Source organism: Delphinus delphis, chromosome 14 (genome assembly GCF_949987515.2).
Source record: "Delphinus delphis chromosome 14, mDelDel1.2, whole genome shotgun sequence".
Taxonomy (NCBI): Eukaryota; Metazoa; Chordata; class Mammalia; order Artiodactyla; family Delphinidae; genus Delphinus; species Delphinus delphis.
The window spans coordinates 24,863,532-24,887,929 of NC_082696.1; the positions used below are offsets into that span (position 1 = coordinate 24,863,532).

At 38.6% G+C, this 24,398-nt stretch overlaps 2 protein-coding genes across 11 annotated transcripts in view; one reads left to right on the forward strand and one right to left on the reverse strand.

Annotated features, from left to right (window-relative positions):
* The window catches only part of REPS1 (RALBP1 associated Eps domain containing 1), a 72,922-nt gene extending 65,141 nt beyond the window's left edge, over window positions 1-7,781 (forward strand). For 8 of the 10 annotated variants that reach the window (XM_060029878.1, XM_060029880.1, XM_060029879.1 and 5 more), the window contains 5 exons: window positions 733-918; window positions 2,089-2,184; window positions 3,851-3,999; window positions 5,113-5,218; window positions 7,520-7,781. In XM_060029878.1, the coding sequence (XP_059885861.1) occupies window positions 733-918; window positions 2,089-2,184; window positions 3,851-3,999; window positions 5,113-5,218; window positions 7,520-7,588 (606 nt within the window). In that variant the 3' untranslated portion in view covers window positions 7,589-7,781. The remainder of the gene's footprint in view (window positions 1-732; window positions 919-2,088; window positions 2,185-3,850; window positions 4,000-5,112; window positions 5,219-7,519) is intronic. The other 2 variants (XM_060029883.1, XM_060029888.1) reach the window with 2 other exon arrangements.
* A 2,377-nt stretch (window positions 7,782-10,158) lies between these two features.
* ECT2L (epithelial cell transforming 2 like) overlaps window positions 10,159-24,398 on the reverse strand; it is a 72,696-nt gene continuing 58,456 nt past the window's right edge. Inside the window, 8 exon segments of the mRNA XM_060030419.1 lie at window positions 10,159-10,286; window positions 11,969-12,141; window positions 20,580-20,668; window positions 21,990-22,082; window positions 22,750-22,799; window positions 22,802-22,855; window positions 22,858-22,904; window positions 23,003-23,076. Coding sequence (XP_059886402.1) covers window positions 10,159-10,286; window positions 11,969-12,141; window positions 20,580-20,668; window positions 21,990-22,082; window positions 22,750-22,799; window positions 22,802-22,855; window positions 22,858-22,904; window positions 23,003-23,076 — 708 coding nt within the window.

Genomic DNA, 24,398 nt, shown 5'->3' on the forward strand with positions numbered 1-24,398 from the left:
ATTTATTTTTCGATTGAAGACTTTAGAAGATTTGATCTGGCAAAGGAGTGGAGGACAAATTGAAGAAACGTGCACTGGAGTGTCAGAGAGTAGCTAGAGCACGGGTTTTCACACTTTAAAAATAACAATCTTTGGGCTTCCCTGGTGGCGCAGTGGTTGAGAGTCCTCCTGCCGATGCAGGGGAAGCGGGTTCGTGCCCCGGTCTGGGAAGATCCCACATGCCGTGGAGCGGCTGGGCCCGTGAGCCATGGCCGCTGAGCCTGCGCGTCCGGAGCCTGTGCTCCGCAACGGGAGAGGCCACAAAAGTGAGAGGCCCGCGTACCGCAAAAAAAAAAAAATTTTTTTAGAAACAAATGAAACATTTAAAAAAAATAGCTTTTTTAAAGAATGAACAATTATGCAGTAGCCCAATTAAGAAAAAAATAGATGCATGGGGAGAATCAGAGATTAGGGCCAGAACTTCCCCTCTCCTGTGATGCCCTTTCTTTGCAATAAGAATTTTGTAGAAGTATCTTTTTTAATTGGAGGTTTGTCATCTTAATTTTTTTAGTGTCTTAGCATTTCACTTAAGGTTTTTTAGAGCTAAATGTTACTGTACCTCACCTCCCTGAATTTTCAGCTAGTAAAAAGAGCATCCTTATAAATAAATTTTCAGAGAAAAAGAAGGCTACTCTCTGACACTGATAACACCAATAAAATGTCTGTTCCTCTATATCCTAAACCCTCATATAGGCTGCTGGTCCCGTCGTGCATCGCCCGGTGGATGCCGATGGCCTAATAACTCACACTAGTACCTCACCTCAGCAGATACCAGAACAACCAAATTTTGCAGATTTCAGCCAATTTGAAGTATTTGCTGCATCAAATGTAAATGAAGAACAAGATGATGAAACCGAGAAACATCCAGAGGTCTTGCCGGTCAGTTTTCAAGGGCTTATCTAATTTTCTGCTGGGAATCTTCTCATATCATGCTCAGAGGAACCCCTAAAAGAGCAAATAATAGAAGGGACATCAGCGAGTAAAATATCTGCTGCTGCTTCTTTTAGAGGATTTATATTCCCTAGGTCAGTGCTTCTCAATTTCTTATTGGCCTCAGATACCTGCTGGTTGCATAAAATGCTTAATAAGAATCAAAATCTGGGTGAGGGGTAGCTGTCACATGAAAAGACACAAACACAACCATCTGGTCTTGGCTAAAACACTGTTCTGGGAGTTGTACCTTAATGCTAAACATCTCGTGTGATTTGGTGAACATTTCTGTATAATAAGAGGCTATGGTTACCATAGCTACACTCAGTTTGTATGAGACTAAGTCACTTTATGGGGGGTTGCATCTTACTGCTAAGCATTTGATTGTGTGATTTGGTGGAGATTGTATGAGAGGAAGTCACATTAGTTAGACTTAACAGACTACAGGATGTCGAAATTTAATCTTTGCAGACAGTGTTCTGGGAGACTCTTTCGTTCTAGCAGCAAGAACTTCTCTAGGGATCCCTGTCTTCGCTAAGTGTAAATGTGGAGTTGGAGGGAACAGGGGAATTCTGAAGTCCATTCTGATTGTTTCAGTTTATACTGATCTTCTGTTAACACATCCAAAAATCTGATTGTTTGACTGGTGTAATTTAGACAAAGTGTTCTTATAGGTCTGATCCATGGAAAGTTTTCTACTAGCCACTTCTTCAATCCTGCAACTTTCTGCCTGGCCTGGGGCTACTAGGGAAATGGGCTGCACCTCCAGGAAGGCAGGGTGGGCCTAAGGGGAGTGCAGGTGTGTACAGGGTACTGGTACTGACTCGCCTGGAATGGACGCTTCCCCTCCCCCAACCAAAGAACTTCCCAGACAGTGCTGCACCCTCAGCTGCCCCCCACCCCCTCAGAGATTTATTACCTCCCCTCTCTGCCCTTTAGTAGTAGAGAATGATCATTTTATAAGGTATTCTCAAATTCCCCCTCATCTTCATCTCACGTTTCTTATTGTTAGAATGAATATTTTATAAACATTTAACTCTCTGATTTGTTACATGTATATTTATTCATATATGTATATTACTTATATATAATTTGTGATAATAATATATTCATCTCTAGGTTGAAAAAGCTTCTGATCCTGCAAGTTCTCTTCGAGTTGCCAAAACAGATAGTAAAATTGAAGAAAAGACAGCTGCTAGCGCTCCCGCCAATGTGGTATACAGAAGTCTTTTTAAATATTCATCATTTTTTGCATATGAAAAGTTATATGAGATAATTTGAAAATCTTAGAAATAAAGTTCGAGATGATCTAACTCATTCCATTGCCTTTAACTGTAATATGCCTAGTCCATCTCAGAACACAGTCCACCTAGAGATAGAGATGATAGCCTATCATTTGTATTAATGCATGCCACAGGTTCTCAAATCTTATGTGGTTATTACAGTCTTTCAAACATATAAAGTAGAACTTCCTTATTTGTCATATTCAGTTTCTCTTATTGCAGTTATGAGTATAATAGGGAAAAATTATCAACCCTTTAAGGTTAATGTTATACTCTGTGCTGTTTTTATTTAACTGTCTTAGGAATGATTTTTTTTCCCAAAAATTTATTATGAAAAGTTTTAAACATACAGAAAGGTTGAAAGAATTTTACATTGTACATTAGTAAACCCACACCTTGATTATACCATTAGTATTTACTATACTTTTTCTTTCAGTTTTATTGAGATGTAATTGACACACAACACTGTATAAGTTTAAGGAGTACAGCATAAAGATGTGACTTACTTACGTCATGAAATGACTGTCACAATATGTTTAGTGAATGTTCTTCATTTCATATAAATACAAAATTAAAGAAATAGAAAATATATGTTTTTCCTTGTGTTAATATACTTGCTTTATATCTCCATCCTTCTCTCTAACTATATCAATCCTTCTTATCTGTTGCTTGCATTTCAAAGTAAATTACAGATATCAGGACACTTCCCCTTGAGAAAAAAATTTTGGTAAACTTTTTTTTGTCATCATTAAGACATTCCCAGTAGTCATGAAAACAGTGAGTGTTTCTGAAAGTGCTTAAATTCTACTTTCTGGACACTTTAATTTTTACTACATTTAGTAGTTCTGTGATTTTCTTAATAGTGAATTTTATTTTTGTCAGTTAATGGCAATAAATTAAAAATAGCACTTAACCAAAGAGATGGCATTTGACTCTTGTTTTTATTTATTAACAGGTCAAATCAGGTTATGGTAAATATCAGAATACCATATTTGATTCTGCTGAGGACACATTCACAGTTACCAATAAAATGTCCACTCATTTTCAAAAATTATAATTATTGTGCATCTTAGTGATGGATTTTTAGAGAATTGCCTAGTTTTCCACTTCTTTATAAATTGTTTTATTCATTAAGATAATATATCTTAGGATTTTTGAGTAGGAAAGCCTATGGAGATAATGGATGCATATTTCTGGAGACTCCCTTTTATAGTTATTGAACAGGTATATATCGAGTGTATCATATTTATGTTAAAACTGAATATGATAGCTTTGAGTCACAGAATTTGGACCTCAAGGAGCTTATTATGTCACCCTATAAAAAAATTTGTCTAGTAAGTACATTTACAATTGTAGTGTCACTAGGAACGTTCTTTCCCATTGCAATTTAAGTCAGTTGTTGCCACAAATATATAAATTGTTTCAAAGTAGGACAGGTGACTCTTAATTTTTGGAGAATGAATGGCTTAACAAAACCATATGATGTTGGCAAAGTGCTAACTAACCGTGAATGTCTTCAAGAAATTATGAATGGAATTCATAATTATCATTATGATGATATAAGCATAATCATTATGAATGGAATTCTTGTCTCCTAGAGCAAAGGCACAACACCTCTTGCTCCACCACCTAAACCTGTTCGAAGGAGATTAAAATCAGAAGATGAATTAAGGCCAGAAGTTGATGAACATACACAAAAGACAGGTGTCCTAGCTGCTGTTCTTGCATCACAACCTTCTATTCCTAGGTAATCAAAGCCATTCCTAAACACATGTAACTACTAGAAACAAAAAGCACAGCAATTAAAAATATCAAACTGAAAGGAATTATAGTCAGACTAGTCCTGTAGGTGAGCATAGGCTTTCACTGCTCCTCTTTGAGAGTTCTCATTTTTGAGCGGGTAGAATATTCTTCCCACTTTTTTCCCTTCTATTATTAAGTTCAATTCCAATTCCACTTTTACACTCTATTGCAAATCCTGGAGCAGACTTTAAAAATTATAGTGCACAGGGACTTCTGTGCTGGCGCAGTGGTTAAGAATGCGCCTGCCAACGCGGGGGACGCGAGTTCAATCCCTGGTCTGGGAAGATCCCACATGCCGCGGAGCAACTAACCCCGTGCGCCACAACTACTGAGCCTTTGCTCTAGAGCCCACGAGCCACAACTACTGAAGCCTGCGTACGTAGAGCCCGTGGTCCGCAATAGGGGAAGCCACTGCACTGAGAAGCCCATGCACCACAATGAAGTGTAGCCCCCGCTCACTGCAAGCAGAGAAAGCCCAGGCACAGCAACGAAGACCCAACACAGCCAAAAATAAAATATAATAAAAAATTTTTTTAAAAACCTTAACCTTTAAAAAAAATTACAGTGCACAGTAACACTGATGTTTTAACTATGGTAGTTCTAGACCAGGAATTGGCAGACAAGGGCTCATGGGCCAAAGTCAGCCCATGGCCTGTTTTTGTAAGGCCCGTGAGCTAAGAATGGGCTTTTACATTTTTGTAAAAAAGAGGAGAAAAAGAAAAGATATAAAAAAAAGAAGAACATTCAGCACAAATGGTATGGCCTGCAAAGCTTAAAATACTTAACTGTCTGACCATTTACAGAAAAAGTTTGCTGATGCTTGCTCTAGACTGACTTAAACTCAGGTGATTGTACAGAATAATCATTAAAACAACAACTACAATAATTAAGTCTCTGAAGCTTAGATACTTTTGGTGGAGCATTAAAACTGAGCAAGTGAGGTTGAGCTATGCTAACAAGGCAAAGATGCTTCCTCTGCGTTCTGGGTTTAGAGATCAGGGAAGAATGGAGAGAATTTAAAGATAAAAAATGAAGGTAATTTTTTTTATCTTCTCAGGTCTGTTGGAAAAGATAAGAAAGCTATTCAGGCGTCAATTAGACGCAATAAGGAAACCAACACAGTTTTGGCCAGATTGAATAGTGAATTGCAGCAACAATTAAAGGTAATGTAGTTTCTGAATCTTTATTTGGGAAGTTCCATGGACTCAGAGCCTCTTAGTGTTGAACTGGAACTTGGAGGAGATCCAGCAATTCTTACGCTAGTATGAAACTTTACACGTAGCAAGAGAAGTGTAGATCTGAAGTGTTTTATATGCCTTTGAGTCCTTTAATAGTAAAAAGAATTTCCTGTACTCAATTCTGGTATGATTGCCTTATCCTACATGTACATAAGGCATCATATTCCTAAAATGTTTAACTTTCATAATGAGACCCAAGAGCAGAAATGTTGTGACCTCGGATACCTCCACTATCACATGTGTGGCTCTCTACACTCTAATTCTAAAATGATTTGAGTATTGTTAATTTACCCTTTTATCAAAGACAACTCAGATTCTATTAAAATGACTTAAACAGGTCTAAAGATGAGGGATGGGGGCAATTTAGATCATCTCTAAAGTAGAAAAGACAAGCCTTAAATAGAAATGGTGCTTAGTGCCAGTGTGTACTCCTGTCATCTGTACTTGAGAGGAATGAGTTTGTTTTTCTTACTTACTACTAACCATGATTTCTTTGAATCCCTACAAAAAAAGCTAACAGCCAGAATCATTTATGACTCATCAACATTATTAAGCATTCATGTCTTATAAACCAGTGGTTCTCAAACCTTAATGTATATACGCTTAATTAGGGGTCATGTTAAAATGAAAATTTTGATTTATATCAGGTATGGAGTGGGACCTGAGAATTCTACGATTTCTAATAAGCTTCCAGGTGATGAAGATGCTGCTGGACTGTTGGCTCCACTTTGAGTAGCAAGGTTGTAAACCACAAAGATGAGGAAAGAGTCCATTGAAATGTAAAATGAATACAGAGTTATTGAGTCCCATAACATTCTTTTCATATTCCTTATCTAGCCTTTATCACATTGTCCATATCTATGGCACATTTGTCTCTCTGTCCTAGTAAAACTGAACTTGTTGAGGGTAAACCATAATCATTTCTGTTTAGGGTGACCATATAATGTTCAAACCAAGGTACATTTTGTTTTTTTTTTTCTGGCTGCGTCGGTCTTAGTTGCAGCACACGGAATCTTTTGTAGCAGCGTGCGGGTACTTCGCTTTTTTGTGGTGCACAGACTTCTCTAGTTGTAGCATGTGAGCTCCAGAACGCATGGGCTCTGTAGTTGTGGCACGTGGGCTCTCTAGTTGCGGCACACGGGCTTAATTGCCCCGCAGCATGTGGGATCTTAGTTTCCCAACCAGGGATCGAACCAGTGTCCCCTGCACTGCAAGACGGAGTCTTAACCACTGGACCACCAGGGAAGTCCCCAAACCAAGGTACTTTTGAGAGAAAAGAGAGAGATGTGTTAATAGGCCAGGACATCAGAGATAAACTGAGACTGTCCTAGATAGATTTGTAACTATCTTGTCTCTGTCCCCAAAACCTCGCACATGTTAGGCATTTGATAAATGTATGTTAAAGGAATAATATTCTTGTATAACTCTCTGATCAAAGAAGATATTCATAGCTGTTCTATGATTATGAATTTGGTCCATTGTAAAGGAAGGTATTAGCATGACAAGCTTGCTAATACCATACCTCGAAGATGAAAGTTTTATTAATGCATGTTTTTCTGAAGAACTAAGGAAAATCATAGCAACATGTATATAGGAGCTATTTTAAAAATCACTTTTCTCATTATCTCTGAGGACAGAAAATAGGAAGTATGGTACCAAATAGGAAGAGGTCATCCTGGTTAAAACACTATACTATTAGTATGATAGAGAAAAAGGAAAAAGGAAAATGGATGAATTAGAAGTTGTGGGCTATCTGAAAAGTCTGCTCAAAATCAACAGTAATTAGAAATTCTGATTACAAAATACATTTATTCATTGTGAAACTGAAACTCAAAAGGTGGTTCAGGAGTTGTTATGACCAGATGTAATCACCAGGGGAAAGAATCTGTGTTAACTGATTCATCTACGGTTAACTACAGGGGGTAGGGGTTATGCAAAATTCATGCATCAGTAACTATCATTTGCAAATACTGGCTTTTCTGATAATGAAACAAAAAACATTTTATTACCCTGACTTAAGAAATGAAGATTTAATTAAGATCACATTTTAACATTACATACATATAAAGAAACTACATTTCTAAAGTAAAGTATCCTTTTAAAATATGAAGTTGTCCTTCCTCTTCTTAACAAATTTAAATTGTTTTACTGAATACAGAGCTGTTGTTAGATGTGCCTTCATTTTTATACATGTTGAAACGTAACTTGGCTTTGCATCTTTTTCAGGATGTTCTTGAGGAGAGAATTTCCCTGGAAGTTCAACTGGAACAGCTTCGACCATTCTCTCACCTATAAGCCAATTGCCGTTAACTGTGAACATACCCATTTTTAAGCGGTTTTGGGTTCAAAGCCAATTTGGAGACCCAAACGTTCAGCTCACTGCTTAATTCAACATTAAATTTTATGATTCTGTTTCGCCCTATGTGTTCACCACTGTATTTAAGTACCTTTTATTTTTTAATTGCAACAATAAAAGGGTCAGGATGACTTCGTGGAGGGTATGTTGTGTTTGTTGGCACAGCCCACCCTTGTTGCTCTGTAGCGTTAGGAGTACATCCATAACATTGGTCCATTATACTTATGTGGCCAGAACCGCTCACTGCTTGGATTTACAGAACGGGCTTCTCATTTACACCTCGAGCACAGACTCAGAAATATTTACAAAAGGAGACAAAATTAAATAAACTGTCAGTTTGTCTTTAGGTTTAGTACTTAACGTAAAGAATCCAAAAATCTTTAAAATGCATTTCCTATTTAATTTTTGATTTGAAAGAACTATATGGTATAAGGCATTCGTTAACCATAAGCTCTGCCATAATTAACAGTCTTCAAGAGTCACATGGTACTTTCAGACTTTTCCACATCAACTTGGGGGGCAGATTTTGTTTTCCTTATGAAAATTTGATCAGTTTCACCTGTGACCTAAACTTGCTTGTGTGTGAGATTTTAATTCCACAGCAGTCATGTAAACTTACAAATTAACTGTGAAGACAGGCCTTTTTAAATTGTCCCCTAGAAGCAAAGGGAAAGTGTTGACACCACAAACAACGTAAGTACTGTCCACTTGCAAACATCACCACTTTTTGCACGATTTATGTACTTAACTCTCAATTAGAAGCTTATGCTCATCAGCCTCTACAAGTTTTTTCAAGTAAAATGTTTTAAAATTTCTGAGGACCTTAATTATTCACAGAATAAATGGAAATTCCTTAAGATTTCTGGTTTATCTTGAGCTATCTTGTTACTCATTCTTTTGCCATAGAGAGAGGTTTTTCCTGTTAACAAAGGGTTTCTGAAGTTTGTCCTATTCAGGATAATGTAGCGTCTCAGGATTTGTTTTGTATTAGATGATATTTTCATTTTGATCACATTTGTAAGTTTGCATTTATTGCTGACTAACAGCAGATATTCCTTTAACGTTTTCTTCTGTGTGTGGCATCATAGATGTTAAGCTGCATGGATATATCATAAAAGAATCAAAAGTGTGATTTTTACACTAATAAAAACAGTATTTTAACTTTTGTACATTTTTTAACAAGAATTTGAATTTTTAAGAATTAAAAATTCTGTATTTTGTTGAAAGAAGAAAATGTTTAAAATAGCCTAGTTCACAATCCTAGACTGTACTAGTAAATTTCATTTCCTTAAAGGAGAATTTGAAGCAAAAAGGAGACTGACAACCAAAAGCTTCCTATATTAATACAACTTTATCTACCATTATTAAGTAAAAATATTTTTACTACTGCATATATCAGCTAAAGTTTCAAAGTGGCTAACAGGTTATAGCTTCAGTTTATTAAATAATTAAATGAAGGCTTTAAACGCCCAGAAAACTACTCAATACCTATTTTTATTTTTCTCTGTTTTAAAACAGTTGTCTTAATTTCTTCATTTTTTTACTCAGCAAAATTCCATTACAGGCAAGTTTTGTTTTTTAAAAGGTACCTCCCCACACCCCCTGCCAAACAGCCTTCTAATTTAACAGTGTAACAAATTTTTTAATCTTTTTATTTGGAAGGTCTAAGAATTTAATTTTGCAACAAAAGACCACTTAAAAGTTACAGAAAAATTTTTAGTACTGTATAGTGGTATATTTTTAATGCTCTCTGGAGGAGTACATTCATATTAAGGATATATTTGACAAGTTTTTAAATAAAGTACCAGTTATATTTCTTTTTTTTTTTTTTTTTTTTTTCGGTATGCGGGCCTCTCACTGCTGTGGCCTCTCCCGCTGCGGAGCACAGGCTCCGGACGCGCTGGCTCAGCGGCCATGGCTCATGGGCCCAGCTGCTCCGCGGCATGTGGGATCTTCCCGGACCGGGGCACAAACCCGTGTCCCCTGCATCAGCAGGCGGACACTCAACCACTGTGCCACCAGGGAAGCCCCCAGTTATATTTCTTATACATATTTTTTAAATCCATAACTATTTCATGAAAATGTTAAAGATAATTGGTAAATCACCAACAGATAAAGACATTTCTCTGATCATTTAAGAAACACTTTTCATTATGACTTTATTTTTCATTAGATCAGAAAACAAAACTTTAAATACCCAATATCCTTATTCAGTCTTAGGTTCTGTCAGTCAGATTACTCTAAATAATACTGTTCATGAAAAATAACTACCAAAAGAAGTGGTTCAAAATATCGTACTCAAATTTTTCGTACTGTGCATTTCACATAATTGAGCATAGATGATGAAGTTTAAAAGTTAGGAAGAGCTTTATGGGTCATCCTAGTTCATCCTCCCATCATCCATGACAAATAATCATTCTGCTCCTTACTGGATCTTCTGGAACAGAAAATAACATGCTGTCTGTCTTTGCCAGGGCAGGTTGGAACTCCCAGTGTTTTAAGTCCAGTCTCACTTTTCCATACTACTTTCGATGACATTTTGGAGTACTGACAACCACAGGAATTTATCATCCTCAACTTCTGTAGCACAAATCCATTCATGTTTTGGACCTTGAAGAATAAATGCATTCTTGATATCTATAAAAAAAAAACATTTGAGGTACACTAATTAGTCTTTGCAGGTAAAAATCAAAAGGAGAAAATGTTTTAAAATTCAAGTCATCTTGAAGAATTTTTTGAAAATTAAAAAGAGATTCAAACAAATACAAATCCAGTTTAGAAAATAACTTCCTAAATTACTGAATTATTCAAATATAGTCTAAAATAGTCTTGTCTTTATAATTGTTTAATTATAATTAGCAATTATTTTTAAAGACTAAGTGATAGACGATGCAATGTTCTTTAATTCCAGAAGGTACTGGGACCAGTAAAGGTCTTTACTAAGAGTTAACTGTAGATAAGAAATGCTGAGAGCTAGACCTAGGCTGCCTTGGTATGAGGCCAGGACAGAATTAAGCCAGTGACTTAGCTGAATGCCCACTTTTAGCTAACATTATGATGTTCTGACATACAGCATAACTGATTAAGAGGAGGTGAAAGGAGACATGTCATACATGTTATGGGTAACTAACCCTTCTTAGCTGAGTTTGTCTTCTAGGTGAAATGTTTATTCCCACATTTAATGTTCATTTTTTCTCATCCTCAGATTTTAAATGGAGCTGAAGCTAATGGGAAGCAGACCTTTTTAGATAAATTCCTTCTCTAAGATCTTGGTTCTGGCTTTAACCTTAAGTTCTACCTTCACATGCAGTGAAGAATATTGGAATGAGAGGTGTTACATTCAGATTGCCTGGCCTAACAGAAATATAGGAAAGAGATACGGATCCTTTTAAGATTGGGAAGTAGAATGTAAGATAAAAACTAAAAATAGGTACAGTAGGTTTAAGTAGGATTTCTTTTTGTAACAAATGATATTTCTGTTGAGATTATTATGAATGAAATGTTTGTTATTAAATACCCTTTACAAATCGATCCTTTATAGAAGAACTCTTAAATACGAACTTACGGAGGAAGAGGTACAGTCAGATCTGCAAAAATCACTTAGTCCTAGTAGAATGGAAAAATAATAGATAAAAACCTAAAATTGTAACATCCTCAAGCAAAATAGAGTAATGGTTAAGGACTCCAGCTCTCCTGTCAGACTACTTCAAAGAATCCTTCACAATGATGTAGGGTTGTGTTTCCCTTTGTGATTTTTTTTTTTTTTAAGATGTTGGGGGTAGGAGTTTTATTAATTTATTTATTTTTGCTGTGTTGGGTCTTTGTTTCTGTGCGAGGGCTTTCTCTAGTTGTGGCAAGCGGGGACCACTCTTCATCACGGTGCGCAGGCCTGTCACTCTCGCGGCCTCTCTTGTTGCGGAGCGTGGGCTCCAGACGCGCAGGCTCAGTAGTTGTGGCTCACGGGCCTAGTTGCTCCACGGCATGTGGGATCTTCCCGGACCGGGGCTCGAACCCGTGTCCCCTGCATCGGCAGGCAGATTCTCAACCACTGCGCCACCAGGGAAGCCCCCTTTGTGATTTTTGAAAGCTGTTTTCTTAATGTCTAGGGTGTGTGTCTGACAATGCCAGCATTCCTTTCTTTTGCTATTTTAGAGGTAGATGAAAGTTTACATTAATGAGACCCTAGAAGTATTTGGGAAATTATTTGCAAGCTGTCAAATTCTAGTTCTTGTCCTGCTTCTCTATTTTAATAGTTAATATGTTTTATATAATGTAGCTTTCTAAAGGTATTTAACTCTTGGGAGGAAAAGAGTACATACATTTGGAATCTGGAATATCTTCTATGAGTAGTCTGTGAAGGGCCACTGATGCAATGAACTGGTAGGTTGATTTTGAAGTCCTTTCAAACGGAGTATGAGACGTGCCCCCACTAGAAACAAGCAGTGCATCGTTGAAGAGGAAAAGACTGAGATCACAGGTATGTTCATAGAGCCTGGGTTTAAAAAGAGAAGGAGCAGTTTTAGAAGTTTTACGTACGTGTTTTGTTACACAGTTCACCATCTTTACGCTCATAAGCTGATAGTCAAGGTTCTTCCCTACCTCAGACCTTTTGAATGGCTTATTGAAGTTCTCTGTATATTTTCCTCCTGGTGTGAATAGTCCCTCTGTCTCTCAGACCAGTCATGTGGGTGGGCCTCAAGGTTCCTGGTGAAATGGTTTGAGCTTATCCATTGGACAAGTATCCAATCAATGCAGGAAAAATGAACACTGCACTTTCCCAACTTGATGACATGAATCAGGTTAAAGCTCTGTTTTTAAACTTTTGTCAGAAGGTTGGTATTTCGTGTTGATGTATTTAGGCAATCTGGGGAAAATGCATTTTCATTTGGTTTGGTTTCATCTTTAAGGGTAACACGTTGGGTTAGAAAAAAGCACAAGAATCAGTAAGGTGCAAGGTGTCTTAAGTAGGAAGCAGGGGAAAGAAAAGCATTCACTAAGTAGGAAATAGGGATTTTTCTAATTTTGATTGGAGGAAAATTGCTAAGTATGAAAAGCTGGAATTAAGTAGCTCTTCATTTCCACAGGGGTTGCTACCATGGTCAACAGTAGGCATGTTTATCAGCAGGCAAAATATTGTGTCCCTAACCTCCATCTAGTATCTTCTGTTGGTGGACCCAGGTCACAGTGTTTAGTAGGTTTCACTGTACTCTAGTATGGGTTATCTCATGTCAGTACTCAATGGAGCATCAAGTGATGTGCTAGGGAGGAGCTTCGGGGAGCCCCACCGAGCCCCCCCCATCTCCACCCCCACCAGGAATGGCCAAGTACAGCAAGCTCATTATTTTGATGGAGGATGACTGAAAAAGAATATGTTTTGCTGAGAAGCATCAAGCAACCCACAGGAAGTTACTGTGAGGAAGTGAGTCAATTTACTGGCTTTTTCAGAGGAATTCTCTTATTTTTTATCTTCATCGTCTTTGTTTAATTTTTAAGTTGTTGATTTAGATCCACATAAAGTTTTACAGCAATGCTAAAGTAACATCAGAATATACTATCAGCTTTTTTCGTGCACTGTTCTTTTGTTTCACTTTTTCTTTTTGCTTGGCTCACTCCTCCCTCCACTCAGGTCACCCTAGTGCACATCTTTCCACTTTTCTTTAACCTGCCCAGGTAGTCACTCACAGATGTACCTGTATATGCATCTACTTACAGGTAGGGTGCCATTGTTTCAAGTATTATTCGAGAATTTTTTCTTGATTTTCTCGTCAATGGAAATCACTTCAAGTTCTTTTTAGTGACTAAGTGATACTTAATAGTGTGGATGAACCATGATTTATCCGACTCTTCCCCGTTTGATGGGCATTTGCTTTGTTGACAAGCTCAGGTCTCTTTCTTCCCTCCTTCCCTCCCTCTCTCTCTTCCTCCTTTCATTTGTTCTTTCTTAATTGCCACTGTGATCAATGTTGGGATAAATCGATTTCCTTACATATAAACAAATTCCTTACATGTGCTGTTATTTCTATCAGGATTCCCAAGGGTAGGGTTGACTGGCCAAATGGCATATATATTTTTATCAAAGACTTCCAGATGGTTCTCAATAAAAGCTGCTATAATTCACATTTAGAATCCACTTTATATTATAATGGCTCTGACATATATAGTACAAACTTTAATGTGCATCTGAATTACCCAGAGATTTTATTAAGATGCAAATTCTGATTTGGTAGAGCTAGACTAGCCTGAGATTCTGCATTTCTAACAGCTCCTGGGTGATGCTGATATGCCGACCACACTTTGACTAGTGAGGCACTTAAGTTGTTTATTTATTACAGTCATGCGTGTGACATAGGCAGAGGACTAGATCGGGAGTTAAACATTTTTAAGGAGTGCTATACTTCAGGTTCAGCTCTTTGGAGCGTGTTAGGAAATGCAGGTCACATTAGGTGTGTGGATAGATAGAAGTGCAGTGGTCATCCAACCACTGGAGCTAACTTCCTTTTTCAAACATTTCCTTCCCACCTCTGTGATTATTTAGGCTGGAAGGAGTGGGATGCTTCATATTTACTCATAGTTTATAAGAAATAATGTTCTAGATCAATTTGATAGGTTATTCTGAGAATAATGGAGCACATAGAGCTAGGGATGAGGGAGAGGGGAAGCAAGAAAGATGGGGTGCGTTTAAATCGGTGTGTGGTGGGCTGTATATGGTGAATGGCCACTTTAAATAGGCAGAAGAACTTCACCCATATCCTTGACCCTTTTTTGGCAATATTTTTACTACTGATAAGAATCATCATATCATTTTAGAAAAATGTTCAAAGCTATAATAAAACTTTGCCGTTCTATCTGAATGACCAGGGAATGTGCCTACAAGAGTGTTTTGAAGAAGTAGCTTTGAAAGGGGTGTTTGCTTGGTAAACAGATGTTTGGTTTTTTCCTTTGGAAGGGACAGCATTGAAAGTAGAGGTAAATGAAGGAGAATTCTAGTTTTGTGACCCACTTGGACTGAGTGCGTGGATGGCCCAGAGGAGGGAAGGAGCAGGCACATTAACTTGAGCTTGGAGTTGAGGCCACTTGTAATCTGAGGACATGAGAAGAGAAAGATAAACGCACAAAGAGGTTTTTATTATTTTAATCTGATTAGGAAAGTGCTATTTAAATTATATATAAATGAATTTTACCTACAATAAAGCTTTCCGAAAGCCATTTACACCCCCCCCCCCAAGATCTCCAGTAATTTTCATCCAAAGACAAAAAACAACAGAATCTTTTTTAAAAAACTTAGTTCTTCTGCACATGTAAAAACAAGTGATTTTGCCCTTCGTACCGACATAATGGAGCAACTGAAATGGGAGCTCTGGATCCTACTAGGGTTTCATAAAGCTGCTTCTGCTCACATTCAAAAGAACCAACTCCAGGGTTAGAGTTCTTTCCTTGAACTTGGATAGGATTTCTTTGCTAATTCACAAATAGGCTCAGTGACTCAGCCAACCATAGTTTAAATTCTTAACACCATTCGAGAAGTGTTTTGTTGTTTAATTGCTACATTAGCCAGACCAAGAGACAAAGTACCCAACTTCCATAAATACATAAAACTTTGAAAGTAATTTTCAGAGCACAACCTTTGGCATGAACAGACAACAGTAGGTCATTGGTTCTGTGAGCTGACCTGAGCCAAAACTCTGAACGGTGGATCATTGTGGCTTTTTGGGTTGCCAGGATAAAAATCAATTCGGAGCCAGAGTCCAGCATCCCTGAGAAGTCTGGGTATTTCTCTCTCCCCAGTGCCTAGCTGCCCTGGAAAACGACTGTAGGTCCCTCTGGGTAAGCCAAAAGGAATGTTAACAGTGTGCATGCTCGGTAGTGTGGTAGTGTTTTTCCTCAAGAGGACTCGGGGGTCTGAGAAGTGGATGGCTCTGTTTGGTGGTTTAAAGCCATGCCTGTATTCACCAGTCTTAGAGGGCTCCACTTTTGCATCTTTGGCGACACCCCCATTAGAAGGAGAACAGAAATAAACAAAAATGCTAAAAATCAGCAAGCTTAAAGTCACATAGATGAAAATTGGTGTTTCTGAAAAAAACAATAATATAAAAATTCCAAGGTACATAATGTATTATAAAAGCTTAACAAACCCAGAACTCTGAGGGCTGTATCCGGAGAAGGGAAAAATGCCTCCAGATTCCCTAACTCTAAAATGACTGCGACTTCATCTCTACCCCAGAGCAAATTTTTTCATTTATAGTACAAATATTTACTTGTTCTTTTTGTGTCACTGCTCTTGTTTATTAGTAATTTGTTTAGTACTTTTTGCTATGTTGGTGAGTTTATTATGAGGAAGTCTCAGTTCATCTTTCCACCTGCTGGTCTAATCAGTGGATAGAACACTGAGACCTGGTTTTGAATTCTAAACAAGCACTTGTTAGTAATGTGACCTCAGACAAGTTACTCAAGTCCAGATTCCCCACGCATAACATGGTTCCATTCCTACCTTCCTCACCAAATGATTGTAAAGAGTATATCAAATGAGAGAAGTTACAATACGTGGTAAACTATAAAGCTTTAGACTCATGTGAGTTGGCACCGTGTGCAAAATATAAGCAGACTTTCCCCTAGTAGAAATCCCTGATAGAAATCGTGGGAATGTCATTTCTTGGGTTTCATATGACTTCCTAAAATGACAGAAAACAAGGTTTCAGCCTAAATGTTCTGTGATAACTTTTGGAATATGAACCTTTTTTGCATTTACTTAACTTAAATATTAATGTAAAATTACATTTGTATTTACTGCTTGGCAAATCACTGAGATAGTGCCTACTTAAACATAAATGTACCTTGTAATTAGAGTGTAAAATAATGTAGTATTCCCCTGTTTTCCTGAAACTCTCAAATGTACTGTTGTCCAAATACTAAAGCAGAAGTCTAAATTCTAATATTTGAGACTTCTGGTTGGATGTGTAAAGAGCTTGGAAGTCATCACTTCCATCGCACGACAAAAAGGAAGCTGAAAACTCAGAATCAACAATTCTTCCTAGATCCATCGAAGAAGTGAGGTTATAAAGTAGATTACCACCCCAAAGCTGAAGAGACGAGCTGATACGTAGAATCACAGCTTACTGAAAACAGAAACTGCTGTTGGAGCCAGCATCAGGTAAGAATATTAAAGCGTAGTTGACTAATTGCTAGAGCCTGAGTGTGAACTAGTTCAAGAGATTACGAATTCCTGGAGGCCTAGCACTGGCCCACACCACACCTCCGCACCCTTGCATGAGTTTAAAACTTGCAGGAGTTTTACCTCCAGGAGCCTCACCAGATTCTCACTGTGACACTCAGAAAAATACCCTCATTCTTCCCATGGGGAGGGAGAAAGTAACTATTTGAAACATGCCCAGAGTCCTATTCTATTCTCTTAACAAAGGCCTGCCTTCAAGGGAAACAGTTTTACCAGAATCTAACCAAGATGAGGAAAGGGAAATACCCAACCCCACAGCTACCTCTAACCTTCCTGTCTCGTCTTAGAGGTGACTAACAATAATAATAATAATAATAATAAAAGTAAAAAGCTGATAGACACTTGTAAAGGTCATAGCGCAGGGGTGCAGTCTCACTGAAAACCTGAGACCTAATGATAGGACATACAACTCTTCCCTTCCCCTCACATCTTCCTACCACATCAACAGGACTCCTTATAATAACAAGGTATTATAGCTGAAAAGGACTGCAAGGTTCAAGTCCTATTTAAGGAATATCTAGGAAAACCCAAAGACAACAGGGGAGACAAAAATGAAAATTTCAGCCTCTGACACCACAGCTACAACAAATGGTAAATACAGGCTAACATTTAGCCAGATAAATGTAAAACCTCATACTAAAGACCTATTGGCCTCATTTCCTTTTATCCAATACATGATGTCTAGCTTTCAACAAAAAAATTATAAGGCATGCTAAGAGGCAGGAAAACACAGTCTGATAAGACATGGCAAGCATCAGAACCAGACTCGGATATGGTAGAGATGTTGTTAGAATTATCAGACCAGGGAGTTTAAAATAACTAAGATAAGCTAAGTTAAGAACTCTACTGGAAAAAGTGGACAACATGTTAGTACAGATGGGTAATATAAACAGAGAGATGGAAATTCCAAGAAATAATTAAAAAGAAATTCTAGAAATCAAAAACACCATAATAGAAATGAATAATGCCTTTGCTGGGCTCATCAGCAGACTGGACATAGCCAAGGAGAGAATCAGTGAGCCTGAACTACATCAACAGAAAGAAAAGAGAAGAGTAAAAAAGAAGGGAACAATATCCAAAAGATGTGGGACAATTACAATGGGTGTATAAATGTCTAATGGAAATATCAGATGGAGAAGAAGAAGGATGAAACAGAAGAAATAGTTGAAGTAATAATGGCTGAGAATTATCCAAAATTATTGACAAGCACTAAACCATAGGTCCAGGAAGCTTAGAGAATACCAAGAAGGATAAATCCCCCCAAATCTATATGTATCACATACAAATTTGAGAAAATCAAAGAGAAAGATAAAATCTTGAAAGTATCCAGAGACAACAATGAAAAACAAAACAAAATGAAACATCTTTCTTATAGAGGAACAAAGGTAACGATTACACTGGATGTCTCTTTGGAAACCATGCAAGCAAGAAGAGGGGGGAGTGAAGTAAGTGTTGAAAGAAAAAACCCCACCAAACTAGAATTCTGTAGTCAGAAAAAGTATCCTTCAAAAGTGAAGGAGAGGGGACTTCCCTGGTGGTGCTAATGGTTAAGAATCCGCCTGCCAATGCCGGAGACATGGGTTCGAGCCCTGGTTCAGGAAGATGCCACATGCTGCAGAGCAACTAAGCCTGTGTGCCACAACTACTGAGCCTGCACTCTAGAGCCCGTGAGCCACAGCTACTGAGCCCACGAACCGCAACTACTGAAGCCCATGTGCCTAGAGCCCGTGCTCCACAACAAGAAAAGCCACCGCAGTGAGAAACCTGTGCACTGCAACAAAGAGTAGCCTCCACTCACCGCAACTAGAGAGAGCCTGCACCCAGCAGCGAAGACCCAACGCAGCCAAAAATTAATTTTTTTTAAAAAAGTGAAGGAGGGGCTTCCCTGGTGGCGCAGTGGTTGAGAGTCCGCCTGCCGATGCAGGGGACACAGGTTCGTGCCCCGGTCCAGGAAGATCCCACGTGCCGTGGAGCAGCTGGGCCTGTGAGCCATGGCCGCTGAGCCTGTGGGTCCAGAGCCTGTGCTCTGCAACGGGAGAGGCCACAGCAGTGGGAGGCCTGCGTACCGCAAAAACAACAACAGCAACAAAAAAAAAAAAAGTGAAGGAGAGGGACTTCTTCCTGGCGGTCCAGTGGTTAAGACTTCACCTTCCAATGCAGGGGGTGCAGGTTTGATCCCTGGTTGGGGAGCTAAGATCCCACATGCCTCACAGCAAAAACAAAAGAACAAAAAAAACATAAAACATAAGCAATATTGTAACAAATTCAATAAAGACTTTAAAAATGGTCCACATTAAAAAAAAAATCTAAAAGAAGTGAAGGAGAAATAAAGACATTCTCAGACAAACATTGAGGGAATTCATTGCCAACAGATCTACCTACCTAGCAAGAAATGTTAAAAGAAGTTATTCAGAGAAAAGGTAAGTTATATAAGTCAGAAACTTGGACTTACATAAAGGAAGAGTGTTTGAAAATGAATATATGAAAGTAAAATAAATTCTAATAATAAAAACTGGAATAATCCCTAGCATGTCTCCTACTACACCAGTGCGTTTAGAATTGCTGGCTTGACAGCTAGTTTCCTTCTACCACTGTAGCTCATTTCTATTGCTACTGACCAAAAACAACAAAACAAAACAAAAACACCATGACAATGAGAAAAGTGATACGACTATGTGATTTGATTTTCATTTAATATCCACTCCAGGTGGGGATCGAGGTGAAGGGACTGGAAGGGACTGGTTTCTTCCAACCTCCCCCATCCCCCGCCACTGCCACCACCCTGCCCTGGGCCTTTGGGAAACATTCACTGAAATATTCATTGAAATAACAGGCAAACCAATTTTCATTTCTTTTATTGCAGTTAATTCCTCTCCATTTGGTTGCTCTTTGTTGAGTTATCATCTTTGCCATTAATACTGAAAACATAGATTGGCAAACAATTTTCTAAAGCAGGAATTGAAAACCTATGGCCTCACCCCTTGTCTTCTGTAAATAAAGTTTTATTGGAACACAGCTACACTCATTCACTTAGGTATTGTATTGTTTTTGAAGATTGTATTATTCATTATGTATTGTATTTATGTAGCTGCTTTTGTGCTATAACAGCAAAGTTAGGTAGTTGCCACAGAGATCATTCAGCAAGAAAGACCTAGAATACTTACCATCTGCCCCTCTACAGAAAAAGGTTGCCCATCCTTGTTCTAAAGGAGGAAAGGGAATGCTAGCACCCTCTCGTCACAATAGCTCTTATACTGTGAGCACTGTACAAACTAGATATGTGAGACCTCAATACCATGGTGGTCTTAGGGTGAGACCTTCTGAATACTGACCTCAGTAACTAACTGCGGACAATCAACTGGTCTTCTCTTTCTCAGAGTTGAGCAGATCATCCATGTGGTACCCCGCAACACCTGGCTCTCCTCTCAGTAGGAAAGTGACCAAACTTCAGAACTCCTCTTTCAGTGGAGTTAGTGGTCCCGGCAATGACAGTTCAGTTTCTCCCATTCTACCCAGTAGCTGCCTGGTATGCGAGTAAGGTGATAAAACACCTTACATCATCTCAGAGAGGGGTGTGTGTGTAACTTTTTAGTTCAACACAAAGATTTATCGTAAATTTACAATATGACAGACATTGTACTGGATTCTGGGTACAAGATAAATATGATACAGTCACAGCCATAGGATAGTTAAATATTTACCTTAAAGAGAAACTTAGTTCCTCATCACAGCAGTGAAGTTGGGCTACATCTTGGACCCTAATCAGATATCTGTTTACTTCTGATAGAGTCTATGAAATAAAAAACAAAATTAGAAATATATAAATTTTTAGAAAATAATTTCCACTACTGAAGAACCATTTTATATCCCAGAAGATGTAAGTGTTGAGTAGAACTCAGTTCAATTATGAAAAAGCATTGTTTGTCAAACAGTGAAAACTGTATTTTTAAACTATTGAAAACATTGTTTTATTATAAATGCTTTCCTAGCATCAAAAATAAGGTGGGGGTGGGGTGAGTCAGAAGGGATCTATGGAGAAAAGGAGGTGAATGAAATGTTACAAATTAAGAAGTCAGGCCCTTTTACTGATCTAGCCATGGAGATGATCACTTGATGTGTATAGTGATCCAAAGGTAAAGTTCTGTGGGCTCTGTGAGTTCCAAGATTTTGGATTTTCTGTAATCCAACCAACTCCACCTCTTTCCCTATCAAAATGTGCAGATCTAAATTAGGCCCAAACAACTCCACCTTGCTCCCCAGTTTGAGCAAATAACAATAACACTTCCAGTCAACTGATATTTTAATTCAATATAATTCATATATTGAACTCCTAGTATATGCTGAACACTAGAAGACACGAAAATCATAGTTCATACCTGATGGAGCTCCCAATCTTGTGAATAAAGGACTGAAGGAAAACGTGGCAGAGACCTTCAGGGTGCTGCAGAATACCTAGGAAGGGGCAGCTCACACTGGAGACGTTGTGGGATACTTCACAAGGCAGACGAAGATTGAAATGGATCTTAAAAGGCTGAATAGGAGTTTATCCAGTGGAGTAGAAAAAGAAGGCAATTTCTGAGAAGGAAGAGCATGGGCAAAGCACAAATGTGTGAAGAGAGGCTCACGTTATTAGAGAACCGTGAGTAGATTTATGTGGTTTGTCATAAGGTGCTAGGCGAGGCAGTGAGAAGGAGGGTAGAATGGGACCAGATGATATTCCGTAGGTAACAGATAGCCAGCAGAGGACTTCTAGGATTCCCGCTGATGTCCTCAGTGGGCAGAATCCTGCACCAGATACTATGTGCAGGGAGATATAAAACAGTAAAGACACGGCCCCATTCCTCAAAGGGGGTCATGATCACAGTAGTCCCAAGAAAGGTGCTAAGACTGCAGAGAAGTTATGGGATGGGGTCAAGACCACATGTGCCTCTTCTCATCTAGCATCCTTGCCAATAACAGGGATGTGGAATATGAGAGCTTGGCAGCCCCTGGCACACAGCAGGCACTCAATGGATGTTAGCTGAATCAAAATCTGTATGTCTCCTTTTTGCCAGTGACTTGAGGTTATAATTCATGAGCCTGAGACGGAGCAAGTGCATCAGAATACATACCAGGCACCCACAGATGATTCTCTCTATGTTTGACAGCTGATCTTTCATATTGATGTTCTGCTTCATCCAGAAAACAAAGTGATTTTAGGGAAACTGAAATTGTGATGTTTTTATACATAAAAAGTAGATTAAAATATTTTATGGCACTTGATAAGGGCACGGTATTTTCATAAACTATTATGAGAATCTCCATTTCCTGTACCCAATATGTTTTAAAACAATGAGGCTAGCGACAACACTGTATTCAAAAATTTCTTCTGGGCATAATGAGCTGTCATTTACATTCAGCCCAGACTCCCATGCACTGTGCACGTCACAGTGATGTTTTCAGAATGATAGCACCGTACTCCAAGACGCTGAATTCCTGCAGAATATAGTTGTGATTGCTCTACTTACTTAGGCAGGAAAGTTAATTAATACATGAAAAAGTACTTTCAGAAACAAGGGGTTTTACTCTTTTTCTTTTCTTTTAGTTATCTAGAAAAATCACCCAAATACTCCATTTTTTAAACTTTTATATTAATAAAGATTTTATTGTACTTCTACAGGTATCTGAAAACATTGTCTCATGTGATTTGGTTTAGAATAGGTGCCCTCCGTGCTCAAAATCACTGAATACAATGATTTCACATTAAAAGGATGAAAGACTTTGAAGTAAAGAATACCCCAGGAGGATAAGGTATTTCAGGATCTTTGAGTTAAGAGTACACAAAAGCACTGTAACATTTTTAAAGGACACAGGCTCTTAGCAGCAGCCAACCTGATCTATGTAACCTTTGTATTTCTTGATTACTTCAATTGCAGTGGTCGAGTCCCGTGGTCAACATGTTCTGCAGAAGTGTGAAGCCTCAGAGCGTAGAGAAGAGAATATATTCTTCAGACCTTCGGGATGGGTGCAAAAGCAGCTCTGGAAGGCTGTATGAGGCACAGACAAGGGAGCCCTGGTCTCTTTCTGACAGCCAGAGAACGCCCATACTTGGGGTGCCCCGGCTGTGCTCTCCCTCAGAGCTTACCTCAGCATCTTTGTAACAATGGTCTTATCATGCCTCTTCAGGAAAGCTCGGAGTGCTGGTATCATTTCTCTGCACTAAAGGTGAGCATTATATTGTCAAATCTCTATAAGACAGTTTGGAAGCATTCAGTTCCACCAGGCGAGCACCATCTGTGAAGCGCTCAAAAGCAAAAAGGCAGCATCTACATCTAATCACAGTGTTATTAACACTATAGGTGCTTACTGATATCCCAAGTATAGTGTTTTAATTGTACCATAAACCTAACCCTATTCATTGAACTTAATAAGTATAGAAAACTGAAAATGGGCTTTGTGTGCAGGTAGGCCTGGATTAGAATTAGAATTCTAATTTAATTCTATCTAATTCTATGTGACTTTGTCAAGTTACTTAACTTCTCTGAGCCTCAGTTTTCTCATGGATATCATATCTAACCTTGCAGTGAGTGGGGAGGGGGCGAATCCTATCCGTAAAGTGCCTGTCACACAATAAAGGTTATTTCCTAATAGTAAGAGACTATTAATGGGTTCACCTGTAATACTGCTGTTAAGCATGTTTTCCACAGCAACATTAAAAAGGTGCTCCACTATACTTAATATCTGTTTTAAAATGTATTATTCATCACCATTACAGCCCCCAGGAAGTTACCTCATTTTTCTCAGATGGAAGTGATGCTAATTTCTAGAAGTCAAATAGTCACTGATTTCAGAAATGTTAAGAGCTAACGTTTATTGCATGCTTACTTATATTCACCCCCATGCTAGTGAAATAGATACATTATTATCCATAACTATAAAAATGTTGGCACAAATTTGCCTGTAATAATATATGATGCTTTGTTCCAATTCTTGTCCTAAATGTCAGTTCTATGAAATTGCTTTATTCATGCAACTTTCACATAATCGAGTTGTCCTGCAGTGTTTAAACTCCCCAGGTGGGGCAGGAAGAGGACAGCAAAGGGCAATGTCTGAGGTCAGGAATCGTCCAGAGACTTCCCAGCCCCGGGCTTTCCCTTCAGGGCCTCAGTGCAGACAGGTGGACATGGCCACAGTGGACGTGGGGACGGTGGCAGAGTGCACCACCACATCACAGGGTGCCTCTCCTGCTACCCTTTTGATGTAAACTGAGGAGGGAAGAGAGGTATCCTACGCCATCAGAGGAGATCCCAACAAGAGCAGCAAGGGGCATAGATGGGAGCTGCATATTTCCGCTCAGACGGTGTACGGCAGGAGTCACAACAGGGACAACTGTTTATAATGCACTCGCTCGGGAATGTACGACAAAGGAACTCCTCATTTCATCGTGAGATTTCACACATTGAGTGTTTTTATTCCAATGTGTGGATTATGAATTCCTTTTCTCCATGAGAGAGCTGGACTCGCCCAGGACGCCCAGGCCT